Source organism: Sinohyriopsis cumingii, chromosome 9 (assembly GCF_028554795.1).
Source record: "Sinohyriopsis cumingii isolate HCF-2022 chromosome 9, ASM2855479v2, whole genome shotgun sequence".
Lineage (NCBI taxonomy): Eukaryota > Metazoa > Mollusca > Bivalvia > Unionida > Unionidae > Sinohyriopsis > Sinohyriopsis cumingii.
Window position 1 is genome coordinate 108,042,981 of NC_142969.1, and position 20,619 is coordinate 108,063,599.

The window sequence follows — 20,619 nt, forward strand, 5'->3', positions numbered from 1 at the left end:
TCTGTATGTTTTATCAATTTATATAATCTGTATAAACTAGGTCTGATATCAGGTCATACTTGCATGAAACATCTCAAGTTGATTATAGTCCTGCTGACATGATTTTTCATTCTAATATAAATATTGAAAAACTTGTTGCTGTTGCATAGCTGGTACTTTTTTCCAGGTGGTAAAAACCCCAACCATATAACCATATGAATTCATTTGCATAGCTGGTACTTTTTTCCTGGTCAAAAATACCCCTACCATATGACTATGAATTCATTTGCATAGCTGGTATTTTTTTCCAGATGGAAAATACCCTGACCATATTATCATATGAATTCATTTCCCCCATTAGAGCCATCCAGAAGATTCTAAAACATGAGATTGTCCCTGGTACACTATGCAGATAGCTTGTCCTTCATTCTTTTTCTGGTAGCAGCCTTTGCATACATATTAGGTCGTGGAAAAATATTTTTTGTACATCATGTTTGCATAGCGATTAAAGTTTTTCTTTATGTTCATCTTCATTTTTATTGTGTGGACTTAGTCAAGAATATTATGACCTTGCATTTAAGTTCTTACCCAACAGGGATGTTGACTATTTTTTGCTGAGAATTTCTTTCAAGCATGGGTTGGTATTTAGTAAATTTCCTGCCACAGTTTGGAGTGCTAATTGAATCTGCTTATTGTTTCATCACAAAAGCACAAGTCTCTCCCTTTTATGTATTTTGTTATTGAACAACAGTTTTGCAATTATCTCCCTTTTATGTATTTTGTTATTGAACACAAGTTTTATAATTATCTCCCTTTTATGTATTTTGTTATTGAACACCAGTTTTATAATTATCTCCCTTTTACGTAGATATACGTATTTTGTTATTCAACACCAGTTTTGTAATTATCTCCCATTTATGTATTTTGTTATTGAACACCAGTTTTATAATTATCTCCCTTTTATGTATTTTGTTATTGAACACGTTATATAATTAGTATCTGATAGATAGTATTCCTCATTATTATCATTTTATTACCAACATTTCAAAACTGGACTTTTTTGCTAATTTTTTCATCGCCAATTATCAAATTGGGCTGGTTGATGTCACTTTTTTAATTATCTTTTTTGTTTGGTTGTTTTATTGCATAAGTAAATTTTTGGTCTCTGAACTCTAATTGATTCTGTGTATCATTACAGCAAGAAATCCTCATGTTCAGAGCCTCTGCCAGGGCTGACAAATCATGTCAAAATCACTCACTTGGAAAGCAGTGATATTCAAGAACACCTGCAAATTAGTTATAAGTGACATACATTAAAATATGCATTACACATTATACAATTTTTATTTATCCTTTAAAGTCAAATTATAAGTCATGTTGTGCTTTCTTGGCTTTTTAGGCAGGCAGCTGTTGGCACATCTGGGTCATTTTGGCTTAACATGAATGGCTGTTAAACTAAATTTAATTGGCACACGTTTGGGTCTTGGAACAAACATTTTTTCATAGTTTTAACTGTAAAGATACAACTGTCTGTATCTCTCTGTATTAGTGTGTGTCTTGGGCCTGTGAGTAATACACCAAAGATAATTTTTATTCAACCTCTTTTGTCAGACCTATTATGCCAAATCAAAATTTTACTGCTACCAGTAAATGTTTTTTATTTCTATTTTTACATATAAAGATAACATCTTTTTTTGGTCAAAATATATCACATTTTAATTGTCAAGAATGCATTAAAAAGTCTGACTTTTCTGTTAATAAAAAATTGTCTAATTGAACCTGCTTTCATAAACAACTTCAATTTTGCTTTTTGATAAACGTACTTCTGTTAGTATAGAAACTTCTCTGTTGAAGTAATATATAATATAGTAGAAATTATTTCATTTGCAGTATTTTGCCTTTTTATTGAGAATATGCATCAGGTTTTCAACAATTGTCCATGTTTTATAACAATCTACCACAACTCAGTGACAATGCATGGTGTTCAATGCATTTCATCATGTACCAACACTGAAACTCTGCAAATTTATTAGGTGTCATTGAATAATTACAAGGAATCCTGCAAGTTTATAAGGTGTCATTGAATAATTACAAAAACTGGGACTTTATACATACATGAAATCTGATGACTTTCTAGTTACAAACTTATCTTTAAACATCAGCTTAATGGGATGTCTCCACAGTGCTTTCCAAATAATGACACTTAATAGTTTTGCATTTTTGTCTTTTCTAGCTAGGTATGGCTACCACAGACAAGAGGAAGCTGAGGCATCTCCAGATATTAGAGGTAAAGATGTGTTGGAATCTAAGGAATAAATATACACCACTCCCTCAATAACTCGCGCACATCGGGGTCCAGAAACATCAACCGCACTATAAGTGAGGCGCGAGTTATCGAGGGACCTATAAAATAAGCCCAAAACCAATAAAGTAATCGACGACATAAAGGAAAAATAAGGGTGGGGTGGAGGCAGATTATAGTGTCGAATACTCAATTTATAATCATGCTGAGATTAACTATGAATAAATATCTCTTCATAATGGTGTACTTTGTTTATTATTTCCTCATACAGCAACATTAATTTCAGGATAAATTACAGTATATTGAGGCGATCATCGAAAACATTATTCCACGTGGTTTCCATTTGCTTAACATGTGTACCACTTCACACATTGTGTACTACGTCACTAATTTTTATGTTGAATTGGATACATTCTAGTTTTATTGTTTGATCCAAATTAGACGTTTTTTTATATACAAAAGATCGACTCTTTTTGAGAAACTGTGTTGATTGAACGATAGATTTGATTGCAATAGAAGTAAAATGGAAAACAAAATACAAGGGTTAATCAGTACTAACATGAATTTAATGGGTCTGTAAATATAAAACAATGTAAATTAGAACAAGTTAATACTTGCCGTTTGTGCCACGCTTGACAAATATCAATTCACTTCTTGAAAAAATCAGTAAATTTTTTTTGTGTTACTCCTTGGTTTCTCTGCCGCCGAGCAAAATCCCTCAGATTTCTCAACTGCATGAGCTTTATGTAGTCGACATTTTGGGTCTCCAGCCACCTTTTGACAATATCAGATTTGATTGCTTCCTGTGTAGAGGGGGGAGGTGGTGCAACATCTGCGTCTGCATCACTTTCAACTCTTGTGGTACTCCAGTTAGAATCGTCTTCTGCTTCAAATGTGTTCGTTATAGAATTATTGTTTCATCTGACATGTATCTCAGGACCACGAGTCTATACGAATTTCTCCCAAACAGCCTCTGCAATAATGACATCAGTTTCACTGAAACCTTCAAAGTCACTATCATCGTCACTGTTTCTGTTACTGTTTTGCTTTATGTCAAAGGCAGCTGCAAGACCCTTAATCCAGCACCCCTCTATGATGTTAGGAGTGATTGTTTTCCAAGCCTGACCACCCATGAATATAGCCTCCTTTAAGTTCACACTTTTGAGAAAGGTTGTAACACTATCTCCACTGTCCAGCATTGACTGTATTAACAGCCAATGGTAATTCTGTTTAAAAGTGCTAATAATTCCTTGATCCAGTGGCTGGATTATAGATGTTGTATTTTTTGCGAGGTATTCCACCCGGATCTCTCCATCACTTGTTACGAGTGAATCAGTGGGGTGGGTGGGCTGGGCAATTATCCGATAAAAGTATAGCTTTCTCCTCTATGCCCCTGGATCGCTGGTGGTTTCTGACGACTGGGACAAACATCTTGAAAAACCACTCCATAAATATGTCGCAGTCATCCACGCATTTCCACTGTTTCTGTATACAAATGGAAGACTGTCCATGTACATATGATGGAAACAACGAGGGGACTTGTATTTGCCAATACATAACGGTTTCAGCTTGTGTGTACCAGTTTTGTTCACACAAAACAAAAGTTTTAATATCTCACTGTTGAGCTTGAAGCCCTCCTTTTTGTATGGGTCATCTTTGGAAGCAAGTGTTTTTTCTGGCATCATTCTGTAGCAAAGACCAGCCTCATCACAGTTGTAAATTTGATCTTCTGTGTATTGTGCACTGATGGTTATCTCTCTGAGCTAGTTTGGATAATTACACTCGGCTTCCTGATTTGCTGAGCGTATCTCTCCCAACAACGAATTCTGTTTAATTCCATGTCGGCACTGAAATCTCCAAAGCCATCCTTGGCTTGCCCTAAAATGTGATTCATTGTCCATAATTTTGATAATGGTAGCGACCACAAGACCTTACGCTCCGATTTGCATGTCTTTTAATTTTTTCTTTGTGCCTCCCTTGCTTGATTTGATACAAAAGACATATACAAAGTGATAAAATAACACAGGTCTCTTGTAATAGATTTTTTAATGCAACAAACACTTTCCCAAGTTGTTGATCAAAACAAAGCCAGCATGTAATTAGGTTCTCCCAGAAGTACTCGTGGGTTTTGATGTGACGATCGATTGACTCTTGTCATGTTTTCAGTGAACAGCTTATGTTGCGATTATAATGTTTACACTGAAACGGAATTAAAGGATTAGAATGTGACTTTCACACAGGAAGGCGTTTAATTGGTGTTTATTTCATTCTCTGTTGCCACCTGTTAGCATTTACCAGAAGTTTTCATTGATCGCTATTTCACCAGACTTTTTATTTACAGTATACTGACAACTATTTATCATAAAAACTTACATAATATATGATATCTTTAAACAGAGGTCTCGCTATTATTTTAAAACTGGGTCTTTCTGCCTCTGAATTCAGTCACTAAATATCAGTACATTTTCTCACCCGGCCACCAGTCAAAGCCTTTGAACTAGCCGCCTAGCTATTGCATCATGTTCTTTTTTTTATGTACTCTAATAAAATGGCAACATGTATGTACATCATGGAGTCATTCAGTCACTGAATTCTGTCATTGTAAATATCAGCACAGCTAACTGATCAACACATTTTCCCACAAAGCAGGTGGCTGAAGCAGGACTGGCAAATCTTTGAATTTTCCCGCGCACCTATTACATGTGTTTGGAGGACTCTTGTCTCAGTGATTTTCTGCGTCCCAGTTCAAAAATTGGTGTCCAAATATGCGTAATTAGGTGTTTTCGAGATCTCTGAAATTAATTCTTTTTTAGAACTTGCAAATTTCAAAATATGGATTCTATTTTTACGGTCATTAATCACCATTTTCGATTATAAAACGAGCAGTGTATCAAGGTTTAATTTACAAATTCTTATCATAATTTTTTCACGTTCAGCATATTTTAAAGATATTTTAAATACATTTATGAAGTTTGTGTATTCAGCTGTAATAAAGTGTGATTGACAGCTTTATTACAAAGTCGGTTTGAATAAGTGACTGATTTTTTTTTTAAAAGATGATAATGCAGCCATGTGGACTTGAAACCCTAATACATCATTGTGGAACAGATAAGAATTCTGGATCATTTGTTCAGCAAAGCACTGATTCAAGAAAGTGAAATTTAGGCAGAGTTCTTGTTTGGTGAAAATTCGTGTTTTGGGGCAGAAATATCCAAGAGATGATGTGCATGTGCTGTGGAAAGTTGTACATAACCATCATAAAGAATAGTTTCCCAACTTAATGCTCGCTAAGCTAGCTATGTATGTGCCCCATTAGATAGAAGACTGTGAACGGGGTTCTCAGCAAAAAACTATCAATACATGGGTAAGGATCAAATTAGCTCAGAAACAATCAACCAAGCAATGTCTCTTCAACTGGAGGGGACATCTTTTGAAGATTTTATTAGAGCCCTAACAGAGTATACAGGAAAAAGAGACAGATATTTAAGTGTTAGGTAAATATTGAACCCACTTACCCCAACCACCCTCTTTTTCCTACTCCCCTCTTATTTTGGTGAAAAAGGGAGATCCTTCTTTTAAATAAAATCGTGGCAGCATCACTGACAACCAAGGTTATTAACAGAGTGGTACATCATATAATTGCAACTGCTCCGGTGGTTTAGTGGTTAGAGTGTCCACTTAGGATGGGTTTGATCCCCGACTGAGTCATACCAAAGACTTAAAGAAATGGTACTAACAACTGCCTCGCTTAATGCTCAGCATTAAGAGGATAGTGTTAGGACTGGTCAGCCTGGTGTCAAAATAATGTGACTGGGTGGGACATCATGCTACATGTCTGCGGCATGATGCCCCAGTGCTAGACATCACTATAAACTGCCACATTGCAGACATCATAGCAATATGACTGAAAAATTGTTAAAGCTATGTTAAAAGTCAAAATCACATCACATCACACATCTTATAATTGCCAATACTATGAGTGAGTAATTAGATCAAGTTCTCTCTGAATTGACTTAACACCACTGATTAACCAATCAGCAAGCATAACACCACTGATGAATCACTGTTTGATTAACCAATCAGCAAGCATAAAGTAGACATTACTTAACACCATTGATGAATCACTGTTTGATTAACCAATCAGCAAGCATAAAGTAGACATTACTTAACACCACTGATGAATCGCTGTTTGATTAACCAGTCAGCAAGCATAAAGTAGACATTACTTAACACCACTGGTGAATCACTCTGATTGATTAACCAATCAGCAAGTATAAAGTAGACATTACTTAACACCACTGCTGAATCACTCTGTTTGGTTAACCAATCAACAGGCATAAATCAGACATACCTTCATGCATTGTTTACATCTGCCAGTTCACTATCATAGATATTTTTAAAAATTGCAATGGCGTGTCCATTTTTTGATTGATAATGGTGAAAATGAGTCCGTGGAGGCTTTGTAATTCTAACAGTCGAAATCCAGAATTAGATTTATTCCTTTGTCAAAACCTAGATGAAATTTGGATAAAAACTTAAGATTGCCCACATGATCAGCAGAACAAGGACACAATTGATGGTAGTTACCATATGCTTTTATTTTTGTAAGATAAGTATTAGCATAAATAGGTTGCTGTAATCAGTTTCCTTTGTCTTCAGTTTACGCACCAGTAATTACATTTTTATTTACCTTGAAAATATACATACAGTGTGACCCCGCTATAGCGTGCTCTGTTATAATGCAAATTCGGATCTAATGCAGTCATGGTGTGGCTCCTGAAATTTCATATACATGTATTTTTCTTGTACACAAAAAAAATATCATTTTGGGGAAGAGATCACGTATGAATAATACAAGATGATTGTGGTGTGGCTCCTGAAATTTTGTATGCATTTTTCTCCTACACGAAAAGTAGTTTTTTTCTGATTAAAAGTATGAAAAATAACTCATAAAATGTTTATTCTAGGATCACGTAGGTCTTCGCCAATGTCGCAAATTTGGATTGCTTTTCCTTATTGGCGGCAAAACATACTATGTAATGATTTTTTTTTTTATTGGCGACGATGTTGGCTGTTTAAACTTTTATATTCAACCATTGGTTTGGAGTGCAGAAATTCAGAGGCCCTATGAAAGGAAGCCACAAACTGGATATGTTGTTGTTGTTGTTGTAGGGTTTAACGCCATTTTTCAGCACACGATAGGCAATACATGGCGGCCAGTATTAATGGTGGAGGAAGAACCCGGGAAAACCCCGGAAAGAACCACCGACCTGGATATAAAATGCACTGAAATTTATCTATATTTACATAAACAAATTCTTTGTCCATATTGACAAACCATTTAAACAGTGCATTGTTATATCATAATCCGTTATATTGACATCTAGCATGAGTACTATATGTTGTGAAATATCCGCTTTTTTGTTGTTTTATCAGATTTTCAGCCACTCGCTAGTAATTAATATATTTATAAAGACTGACATTTGTATGTGGATGGTAAGTAAAATTCCTCTTCTTTTCACTCAGAATTAAATCCTTCAGAACACTCACATTTTTTGTAATAATCCCTGTCATCAAACCAGAACACCTGCATCTCTATCATCCATTGACCCTTTGTTAATTTTCAGACGCATGCGTGAAAGGCAGCATCACGCTGCTACCACAAATGTAACAAGAAACAAAAAACAACTACACATAAAAAAACATCTTATTTACTGTTTTATTCAGTAGGCATGGAGGGACAGTAACTAGCATAGTCCAAACGACGGCCAATTCCTTTTTAAAAACTTACCCGCATAAAATAGTTGGCTGAAATTTCAAAGGAAACAGATTACCTTTGAAGCACCGATTGTTATGAAAACAAACTCAGAAAATGGAGAGAAAAAAATCAGTCTCAATCATGCAATACAATTATTTGATGTTGCTGCCACAATAAGAAATGGATATTTGTTTGGCTTTCCAAGGCTGTCCTTTAGTGCTGACTTCAATAAAGCATGGACCCTTCATCAAAGAAAGCCGACTACAGTCTTTCAATAAAACTAAGAACTTTTCATCAAAGGAAGCCAGTACCAGACTTAAATGAAAGTGATGGAATCTGATGGAATTTTGCATTTTCCAATGTGACTGGAACACGTTAACTGTGCTGTGAAAGTTTTCTTTTTGTAGGGATAAAGTTTATGCTTGTGAATGCTACCAATGGCGACTTAAAATGCAAACTAACTTTTACCGACTTGGGATGTACTGAAAAGTAAATGTGCATCGTCATTCATTACATGATTGTACTACATTTTCCCACTGAATTCAGACCAATATGACCCGTGATAAAAATTATTGAATATTTTAAAGCTGTGTGTGTGCATATTTTCAATGGAATCACTTGTTTTATTTATTCATTGTAAATGGGGTTCGCGGGTAAGTACACTGTGTTGATACTATTCATGCTATACATTAGACATGTATATATAATTAGTATTCACATATATGTACCAATTCGTGGTTCTCTAAAATAAAGTAAACTATTATATATGTCTTCTGTTTTCACTACAGGTGTATTTCTCATTTAATATGCATCGATTTAAGATGGTAACTGTTTTATTTTTGCTTTTTAAAATAAGTTTGCAAGAAATGTTCCTCATATGGAGTAATAGTAAATATTAACTAGTGTTTACATACAGTTTCATTTATATATCACCACTCCGGTGGCCTAGTGGTTAAAGCATCCTCGGATGCGGGAGGTCGTGAGTTCAATCCCTGGCTGAGTTGTACCAAAGACTTACAAAAATGATACTGACAGCTGCCTCGCTTGGCGCTCAGCATTAAGAGGTTACTGTTAGGACTGGTCGGCCTGGTGTTAGGATAATGTTATTGGGTGGGACATCATGCTACATGTCTGCGGCAGGATGCTACAGTGTTAGACATCACAATAAACTGCCCCACTGCAGACATCGTAGCGATATGACTGAAAAATTGTTAAAAGCTACATTTTAAAAAAAAATCAAAACCAAATTCATTTATGTATCCTTTAACATTATGTAATAATGCACCTTGAAAAACACGATCATGAATCTTGAAAAATCTTGAATAAAAAGACTGCAAATTTTGAATTAATATGCTACTAACCTTGGCAGAAACAAAAAACTAAAATGTATCAATGATGATCAGTTATGTGAATTTACTGTATGCTGACTTGTGTCATTTCATATGATTTACTGTATGCTGACTTGTGTCATTTCATATTATTTACTGTATGCTGACTTGAGTCATTTCATATTATTTACTGTATGCTGACTTGTGTCATTTCATATGATTTACTGTATGCTGACTTGTGTCATTTCATATGATTTACTGTATGCTGACTTGTGTCATTTCATATGATTTACTGTATGCTGACTTGTGTCATTCATATGATTTACTGTATGCTGACTTGTGTCATTTCATATGATTTACTGTATGCTGACTTGTGTCATTTCATATGATTTATGTCACTTCATTGGATCACTTATATCTCTGAAAAATGGTAAAACTTGACTGCATGGGTAAAAATCAATAAAATAGCAATTTACGTCTTTTTTATGTGATTTGGAAGAATGAAATTTTAGCTTATGGATGTAAATTTCCTCTAAATTAATTAAAATATGTTATTTTGATATGAATTTATGCAAACTTTTTATTACAATTTACCTAGATGCAAGAATTTCTTTCTGAAATATTTAACAATCAGACTAGCTTTAATGATAACACAGTAATTCACATGAGCTTTAATGATAACACAGTAATTCACAAGAGCTTTAATGATCACACAGTAATTCACATAAGCTTTACTGATAACACAGTAATTCACATGAGCTTTAATGATAACACAGTAATTCACATAAGCTTTACTGATAACACAGTAATAATACATGAGCTTCAATGATAACACAGTAATTCACATGAGCTTTAATGATAACACAGTAATTCACATAAGCTTTACTGATTACAGTAATTCACATGAGCTTCAATGATAACAGTAATTCACATGAGCTTTAATGATAACACAGTAATTCACATAAGCTTTACTGATTACAGTAATTCACATGAGCTTCAATGATAACAGTAATTCACATGAGCTTTAATGATAACACAGTAATTCACATGAGCTCATAAATGACAACAGTATTGTACTGCATCTAGCTTAAAAATGACCATATTATTTCATAGGTCATAAATGACCACAGTATTATGTCATGTGCAGGCTATAAGTAACCATAATATTATGTCATATTTAGGTCATGAATGACCACTATTGTGGCATATACAGTTCATATTTGACTGCATTATTTTGTCCTATATACATCATTACATGTCATAAATGATGATAACATTATGTCACATATACAGGCCATAAATGACCACAGTCCTATGGTCCTTTATAGGGTCATAAATTATCAGTGTTATTTTGCATGTACATGCCATAAATGACCAGTCCTATGGTCCTTTACAGGGTCATAAAGTATCACAATATTCTGTTGCATGTAGGCCATAAATGACCACAATATTATGTCACATATACATGTAATCAATTACCACAATATTAAGTCACAAATACAGGTAAAAAAAAATGACCATAATCTGTTGCATACAGTTTTGACCATAATATTATATTGCATACATGACCAGAGTTTTATATTGTGTATAGGTCCTAAATGATCCCAATATTATGTTGCATACATGTCATAATGACCACAATATTATGTTGCATACATGTCCTAAATGACCCGAGTATTGTGTCACATATTGGCCATATAAAGCACAATATTATGTAACATATGGCTCATACATATTATGGATCATCTGTATTGGGGTTTTGATGAGTATTGACTGATTGACAGTTGACAACAAGCCCATTACGAATGGTGGTAGATTTAATTTCAATAGAAGCAACAACAAAAAACTAGCATATTAATGTAAAAAGGAAACCAGACATTGTTGATGTAGTTTGCAAAATGTGACGTCAATCAAAATCTTCTTCCTTCAGAGCAAGACCAGGCACAGCAGGTGGAACCAGAACATGATGGTACGAATGTTCATGATGCACAGACTCCACCTCTTCCAAGTTCACCAGCACCTCGCCATAATCCAGATATAGACGATAAATTGGCCAACTTTCTGGCAGTAAGTACATGTATATGTACATCTTGTCATATGCATGGCACACTTGGACCTAGCGCTTTTACGGCTAAAGATCTTGGGCAGAACCAGAATATAGATGATAATAAATGACATTCATTTTACAATGCAATCCAGATTTGGATGGTAATAAATGACATTCATTTTACAATGCAAACCAGAATATAGATGGTCATAAAGTGGGGTTGATGTTTACAGTGCAACCTAGCTCAAGATGATAAACTGGTGAACTTCTCTAAAGATGTATTCAGACTACACTAGTGTCAAAAACCTTGAAAAACCAGATGTCACAAACTTTGATGGTGGATTTGGTGTATATTTTGGCTATACTTTTTTAAAATGTAAATATACCGAATGATAATGTCTTTATGCAATCAAATGTGACACGGAAACTTTTCTGGTGGTAATTATACTGAGGTTTTCTGTCTGCATACCGTCTAATGTGTCATAACTTTCTGGTGGCAATTATACTGAAGGATGCCATATGCATGCAGTCTAATGTGTCATGGTAACTTTCTGGTGGTAATTATACTGAAGGATGCCATATTCATGCAGTCTAATGTGTCATGGTAACTTTCTGGTGGCAATTATACTGAAGGATGCCATATGCATGCAGTCTAATGTGTCATGATAACTTTCTGGTGGTAATTATACTGAAGGATGCCATATGCATACAGTCTAATGTGTCATGGTAACTTTCTGGTGGCAATTATACTGAAGGATGGCATATGCATGCAGTCTAATGTGTCATAACTTTCTGGTGGTAATTATACTGAAGGATGCCATATGCATGCAGTCTAATGTGTCATAACTTTCTGGTGGTAATTATACTGAAGGATGCCATATGCATACAGTCTAATGTGTCATGGTAACTTTCTGGTGGCAATTATACTGAAGGATGGCATATGCATGCAGTCTAATGTGTCATAACTTTCTGGTGGTAATTATACTGAAGGATGCCATATGCATGCAGTCTAATGTGTCATAACTTTCTGGTGGTAATCACACAGCAGATACTTTTTGACATGGTTTCTTGCTGAGGCGAAGTATGCTGAAGTATGTTTGTCTGCATGCAGTATTGTATGACATGGTAATATTAGGTGGTAAGTAAACTGAAAGATGCTGTCTGTGTGCAGTCTGAACATGACATGGCAATGTTTATGTAATAAGTGTACTGAAGGATGAAGTTAACATGACATGGCAATTTTTATGTAATAAGTGTACTGAAGGATGAAGTTAACATGACATGGCACTTTTCAGTTGGTAAGTATACTACATGTAAAAGAATGTGGTTTTAACATGACAAGGTATCTATTGGTAATATTGATTTCAGAATAAATGAAAATTTGTCAGGCTGTTCATATTAAGGTCATCTTGTGGAGGAATATGTTTCTTTTGATATTATATTAATTATATTGCTGTATTGGATATGGTGGAACATACCAGTATAATTCTTTTGGTATCATGCTGTTTTGTTGCTAAATATTGAAAAGACCAGTCTGGTACTTTTTAAATTCTTTACAAAAGGTGAGAGATGGCAGTGATGTTATTGAATGCTTTGTTTAATAGGTATGGAAAGAAAAAATAGACTTGAACATATAAACAACACAAGAAATGTGAAGTGCTTTAAAATGATTACCAAACTATTATTTAATGAAGGATAACCTGGCAAATATTTCATGCAAAATTTCTGTTGAAAATTATTTCACCCTACCATTATGCATGAAAGGTTAGGTTTCCACAGAAAAATTAATTGACACTTAAATACGTATCAATATTTCATTAATGTATACATAATCTAAACATGTGGCTAAACCAGTCAGTGCAAAATGTCCTGTTTGCTGGACACTAACTTCGGCAGTTGCAAGTTTTAGGATGTAAATGTTTTGCTGTTTAGCGTTTATCTTAAATTATTTTGGACAAATGCTCAAGTAATGATAAACTTTGAGAGGTTTTGTCTACTTGGGTGATGTGATGAAAAAGATATCCTCCACCAGTCTTTTAAACTGGAAAACAATGGTACACATAGGAATGTGAAAAAAAACATTTCATAGCGTCCCTGTTTCAGTCAGACTGCAAACATATTTGTTTTTCAACCAAACTATGTACACGTAAGGCAAGTTGCATAGAAGTGCATTTCATGCTTGAATTTTCTACAGTCAGTATTTTTTGTACATTACCATGGTACCATAACATAGCATAATTAATAAAAATCAGGCGATAGTGATAGACCATTTGGTACCAACATAAGTAGTATAAAAGATACCATTGGGTACCAGTATAAGTAGTATAAAAGATACCATTGGGTACCAGCATAAGTAGTATAAAAGATACCATTGGGTACCAGCATAAGTAGTACAAAATTAACCATAGAGCACCTCATGGTCCCTAGGGGAGCTTGAAAAGTCTTGAAAAATGAATTTGTCCCTCAAGGCCTTGAAAACACCTTGAAAATTCAAAATATTTTCTGAGTACCTTTGAAACTCTTGATTTTCTTGAAACTGAAAGAAATTATTAAATAGTTTTCTTTTTCCAGGTTTAAATAAAAAAGAAAAGGAAAAAAAAATTCTAAGTTTGTGACAGAAGGGAAATTTCCACAGATGGCCACTGTGCAGTCATACATTTTGAGCTTCCAGTTGTGCAAAGCCCAGATGTAGCCACGGTTAAATCTGAATCATTTCTATGCTTCAAAATGGTTCTCTGCCGATTCTGCTTTGGTGGCTAGACAAAAATATAAAGTTTGGATAATGAGATCTTTCTCAGAAAAGCTTTGCAATATGCCAATTATGCCAGAAGGATATTGATTTGCATGCAATGGAAGAAAGTGCTCTACAGTCACATGCAGCTAAAAAAAAAACCACCAAGCTCTTGCAGTGGTAGCTAATATGGCAAAACAAGCAGCCTTCAACATGAAATCATTTTTGGTGGAAGAAGAATGTGAACAGAGATTCAAGTTTTAAAATAGTAACTGTATATAAACTTAATTATGAAATTAGTTTAATTTGGTTCTGTATTTCAATTGAGTGGAAATAGGACAGATAATATGAATCTAAAAATATAGCTGAGCTGAGAGAAATATCAATATATCTAATAGGAAATAGTTAAATATCCAGACACTATTTTTAAATAAGTGATAATACATAAAAACTAATATCTTTGTTACCTTTTTGTGGGTTATGGGGGTGGGTGAAGAAGAAAGGCAGGTACTGAAAAAGACATTGAGACAATGACAGTGGCTTCTTCTGACTATACATTGCATTGAAAGCAGAGACCCATAGGAAAATTTCCCATATCACGACATCAAGTAGTTTGAAGAAAAGTGTTAAGGACAAAATTGTTGAACTTGGAGCTCTTGAGAAACAGCTTGATGACGAGGTACAAGAACTGAAAAATTCGCTCTAAAATATTTTGGACTTTGTAAATAGTGTAGTGTAGACAGTGTAAAATGGAACTTTGTTCAGTGACTACATTATTCTAATGCCCAGATGTAGGATGTTTAGTATTAATGGGAATTATATCAATGATTGTAATCTTAACTCTTTTTTTAATTTGCAAGAAGTGTTCCTCATATGAAGTAATATTAAGTATTATCATGTGTTTGCATACAGTTTCATTTATGTATCCTTTAAAATTAATGCAAGAATCTGGGCCCCGAGTGGCCGAAAGTGCTCTTCGTTGCGGATCACTGCCATCTCACCTCTGTCTGCTTGGGTTCGAGTCTCAGATTCGGCTAATGTGGATATGTGAGAAAGCTTGCCAGTAGTTTCTCGTGGGTCGGTGGTTCTTTCTGGGGTTTTCCGAGGTTCTTCCTCCACCATTAATACTGACCGCCATTATAGCCTATCATGTGCTGGAAAATGGCGTTAAACCCTACAACATCAACAACATAATGCAAGAATGAACCTTGAAAAAAAAAAACTTGGTTTTAAACCTTGACAGTTTTGAAAGAAATATGCTGCTGACCCTGGTACCAGCACAAGTATATAAAATTAACCATTGGGTACCAGCATCATTAGTATAAAATTAACCATTGGGTACCTGCATTAAGTAGTACAAAATTAACCATAGGGTACCAGCATGAATAGTATAAAATTAACCATAGGGTACCAGCTTAAATAGTATAAAACCGTCATTGAAATAGACATTATCATATCTGGATCTGCTGGTCTTGAATTAAAGTACATCTTCTGTATTTTATTAATTTAACTGTTTTTCATATAGAATTCTTTGTCTTTAATATTTCATTCACTTGCAGCAAAATGCAGCAGAGCATATTTGTAAGCCATTGAAAAGATGTTGAATAACATGTTTATAAACCATTTAAAAGAAATTAAATAACATGCTTAAAAACTGTTTACAAGATGTTAAAGAACACATGTTAATAAACCATTTAAAAGAAATTAAATAGCATGTGCTTTGGTAAACCATTTAAAAGATATAAAAAAACATGTGCTTAGTAAACCATTTAAAAGATATTAAAAAACACATACTTAAAAACAATGTAAAGGATATTAAAAACCACATGTTTAAAAACCATTTTAAAAATATTTAATAACACATGTTTATAAACCATTCAAGTTAGATGTTTACTTATTTTCCCATGGAGACTATTTTATGTTCATTGGACTTGGAGTAGGAAACATTTTTTCGGTTACTCCTGATTGCATCCAAATAGACACTTTGTGGGTTACTCCTGATTGCATCCAAATAGACACTTTGTGAGTTTCTTCTGATTGCATCCAAATAAACACCTTTGGGGTTACTCCTGATTGCATCCAAATAAACACTTCTGGGGTTACTCCTGATTGCATCCAAATAGACACTTTGTGAGTTACTCCTGATTGCATCCAAATAGACACTTTGCGAGTTACTCCTGATTGCATCCAAATAGACACTTTGCGAGTTACTCCTGATTGCATCCAAATATACACTTTTTGGGTTACTCCTGATTGCATCCAAATAGACACTTTTTGGGTTACTCCTAATTGCATCCAAATAGACACTTTTTGGGTTACTCCTGATTGCATCCAAACAGAGCTATTGCAGTTTCAGTTTTGCAAGAGGCCTAGATATATTACCGACGTTTTTGATGGGCTTATACAACTATCAGCTGCACTTAAGCAGATGTGTGAAAATTGAAAAGGGGGTGGAGACACAAGTTTAATGTTATGGTCCCATTTAACTCCACGTCTCAAGCTACTGACCCTGCTTTTTACAAATGTTCTGTCTGTGTGCTGTGCAGACTTGCCTACTTCAGATGTACCAGAACCAGAAATTTTCAGCTTAAAGAAAATATGTGTCAAAAAACTTTTTGTTAACTTGAGAAGTCAACATTAGATGTAGAACATCCCCTTTCTGTAATGCAACCTCTTTGGCTTATCATGAAATATATTGATGCTACAGAGTTTGGAACAAGGGTACTACATCATTACAGAAAAATATGGCATGCCATGATTACGAGTTAATTGAGGATTTTTTAATTTCTTTAAAATTGTCATGGAATTGCTATTTTTGTAATTTATTTTTGGTATTAATACACAGATATTCATATTCAGTATTGTCAATGAAATTCACATTTTAACTCATTTTCTCCTGAACAACTATTTTCATTTTCATCTGAAAAAGGGGTAGGAAGCACATATTTGGGAGTTACTTTTGATTACATCCTAACACATTTCTTTCAGGAACAATTTCATTATGTTGGATGCTTAGATCTATTAAAGTTGTTGTTTTTGCTTGTCTAATTTGGCTTTTTTATATTGCCCATTATTTTCATGTCCTTTCCTTATTTTACTTCAGACTTCAAACTTAGCTTTTGCAAAGGTTTGCCTGTCTGTGTGTGTGAGTTCAGACCAGACTGCTTTGCAAAGGTTTGCCTATCTGTGTGTGTGAGTTCAGACCAGACTGCTTTGCAAAGGTTTGCCTGTCTGTGTGTGTGAATTCAGACCAGACTGCTTTGCAAAGGTTTGCTTATCTATGTGAGTTCTGACCAGACTGCTTTAAGATCTAATGGCAGGAAGTTAACAATTTGGTGACAAGTTCCACTTCCAGGTAGCATGATGTCCCACCCAGTCACATTAAACTGACACAAGTAAAGCCAGTCCTAACACTAACCTGTTAATGCAGAGCTCCTAGCAAGACAGCTATTAATACCATTTTTATTAGGTCAGTGTCATTACAAAGATGATCTTGACAAATGGTCTTTAAATCATGTCGTCCATCTAACATTAACTTTTGGTGAAAGATTTTGGACATTGAAATCTTTGTTGCATCACAGAGACACAGATCACCTCATCATTACAGACCTGCCATACCTGAATGAGTCCTTGTGAAGTTTTTGGACATGATAGTTTTAAATTAAACTGCCAGGGAAAGCAGTATTGTCATCGTTGGTGGGGAGGAAGAGTCCTAGGACTAATGGAATTTTCAGTATTTCTCTTTATCTTAGATACCTTAATCAGGGTTCATACGGTCTTTGACAGTTTGGAAAAAATGAGGTAGCATTCTCAAGGCTTTGAAAGTTTGGGAAAATCAGGCAGATTACCCTGAGGTTTTTAAAAGTCTTTCAAAATTGAAATAAATCCAAACATTTTAATTTCTTTCCATAATCACAGATAAAATTGACCAAGATTGTTTGATTCGGATGTAGTCCTGGTTTCTTTCTTTTGATGCCCCGTTCAGTTTCATTTCATCATTAAACAATATTGTTGTATTTTGCATTCGTTGTTTTCTTGTATAACATAACTTGTATACAAAATACTAGCAAAAATAGGTCTTGGAAATCTCTGTTTTGTGGTCTTTGAAAGTTTGGGAAAAGTCGTTGAATTTATCATTCAGAATTCTGTATAAACCCTGCTTAATTCTCTCACATAATTAAATGAATATGGCACCAACCTGTTGGAGTTGTGACAAAATTTTACATGACTGAGTTTGCTCTTTCAACAGGAGATAGATGCTATGGACGCTGAACCCTCACAAAATAGCAAAGAAGAAAACCAACATACAAATGGCACCACTGTTGACAAAGGCTGGATGATGGGTTCAGGTGATACAAGCAGCATTCCAGTGCCAGCACCATCAGCACCCAGTAAACCTTCCTACAGCATGTTTGTTAAAGGAGGATCAGAGATATTAGGAAGTTCTGGCAAAGTCCCAGACAGCAAAAAGAAGGATAAAGAAGAGAACATTGAATTGCCAAAAGGTAGCAGCTTAAGTTATCTAAAACAAATTGTTAGCTTGTTTGTATGTTGTATTCTGTGGCACAACAAAAAGCTTTGTACTTCATCATTCAAAAGTGTAAAAATTATGGCAATTTAAAAATAAAAAACCCATGGTATCATGAGGTGTCTGAACACTATTTATTCAGTAAATTAGCGTAGTGAGAAATTAGGTCTCTTAGCTGTGGTCTTTCAAGGTAGGTTTTACTATACTAACTTTAACAAAATGCATTTAGCCTTTTAAACAATTGCAATCTGATTAAAATCAAATCTCCACTGTCCTACATGAAGATCTGACTGTGACTGCTTAGGGGTCATATTCTGGTGACCTTTAAATTAGCCAATGGAAATGCAGCTTTCAGAAATCTGTGAATCAAGTTGTTTCAGCCATGCTGCTCATTTTCCATAACATCAAGATAAATGACTTAATCTGATTGGCTGATAAAATTAGCAATTATGGTAATAACATAGGTTACCAGAACATGACCCCTAAAGTCATTGTCAGATCTTCACATAGTACAGTGGAGATATGATCTTAATCAGATTGGTTTTTATGCTAACACTGCATCCAGATTTATGTGTATTTTGATGAATTGGTACAAAAAATTTACAATTCTTCAGACTACTTACTGTATGCGTTCTCAAATTTGACAGCATATTTTTCCCATTTTGTTTCTTCAGTTTTGGGGCAAATATTAGAACCAGAAATTAAATATACTGAGCGCAGACAATGCATTTTTTTCCTTCTGTGTATGTGTAGTGCAAAGACACCTCCCTTCACTGCAAATGGACTTTTCCAAGAGCTTGAAAATGACCATGAGCATACTGATCATTTACAGTTTAAAGTTCTGTTTGGCCTGAAATGTGAAGCAGATGACATTGTTTGGTCTGAAATGTGAAGCAGATGACATTGTTTGGTCTGAAATGTGAAGCAGATGACATTGTTTAGTCTGAAATGTGAAGCAGATGACATTGTTAGGTCTGAAATGTGAAGCAGATAACATTGTTTGGTCTGAAATGTGAAGCAGATGACATTGTTAGGGATCACCTGCTGATAATAAGGTTTGAAATGAATGCAGGTTATGACAAAATTTTGTGCATTTTTTATGTTCTTCAGGCTTCTTAATTTTAAATTAGTGTAGGACGGGGGGGTAAAAATATTTTTAAAACCATATCAGATACCGTCAGAACTCCTGTGAGCTTTAGAACCTTACAGTTAAGTATTCTCAAAACACAATTTGGTGGTCCTGGGCATGCAGACTACCGATTTGTCCACCCCTGAAAATTCAGAAGTGTAACGATAAGAAATGTGAAAGATTAATTTGTCTTCATGTTCCTCAGAACCAGAGACCCCCTGGCAGCAGTGTCTGGATGAAGGAACGCAGTATTACTACTACTGGAACACAAAGACAAATGAGGTCACATGGGAAATCCCAACCGAATACACGCAGTACCTCCTCCGGAAAAAGGAGTATACTGAGCGTGTGGAAAAGCTTCAGAAAGAGGGCAAGCTTAAAAAAGATGATCAAGAAAAGGAAAGCAATGGGTAATTTATGACACTACTACACATCACTGCTTGTCTCCCTTTAAATGCATAAGTTGTGGTTATTCCATGTTCTAATATATTTCTACATGGTTCACACAGTCATGAAAATTTTTGCTTTAAAACTCAGTGAAATTTTCTGAGGGAATACAGAATTTATTCTGAAATATACATGATTTCTTTGAGTCAGAGTTTGTTATTTTCGCATTATAATTTTAAAAGCAGTAGCAAAAGCTAATAAATATAATCGATTTAAATTGTGTAGATCAAAGGATATGACACTGATAGTTTCCAGATTGAACAGAGTTCCATTGATGTTGTATGACAGTACATGTAGCTATTACACTTGATTAGCTATTATGGTAAAGTGGAAAGTCCTTGAGAAAAAAATTGGCTTTACAACCCCATGC

General features: G+C 34.7%; 1 protein-coding gene across 2 annotated transcripts in view; it reads left to right on the forward strand.

Annotated features, from left to right (window-relative positions):
• LOC149792442 (uncharacterized) overlaps positions 1-20,619 on the forward strand; it is an 81,048-nt gene that overhangs the window by 12,464 nt on the left and 47,965 nt on the right. For both annotated transcript variants that reach the window (XM_089971020.1, XM_089971019.1), the window contains exons 3-6: positions 2,213-2,266; positions 11,298-11,434; positions 18,395-18,650; positions 20,008-20,212. In XM_089971020.1, the coding sequence (XP_089827146.1) occupies positions 2,213-2,266; positions 11,298-11,434; positions 18,395-18,650; positions 20,008-20,212 (652 nt within the window). The remainder of the gene's footprint in view (positions 1-2,212; positions 2,267-11,297; positions 11,435-18,394; positions 18,651-20,007; positions 20,213-20,619) is intronic.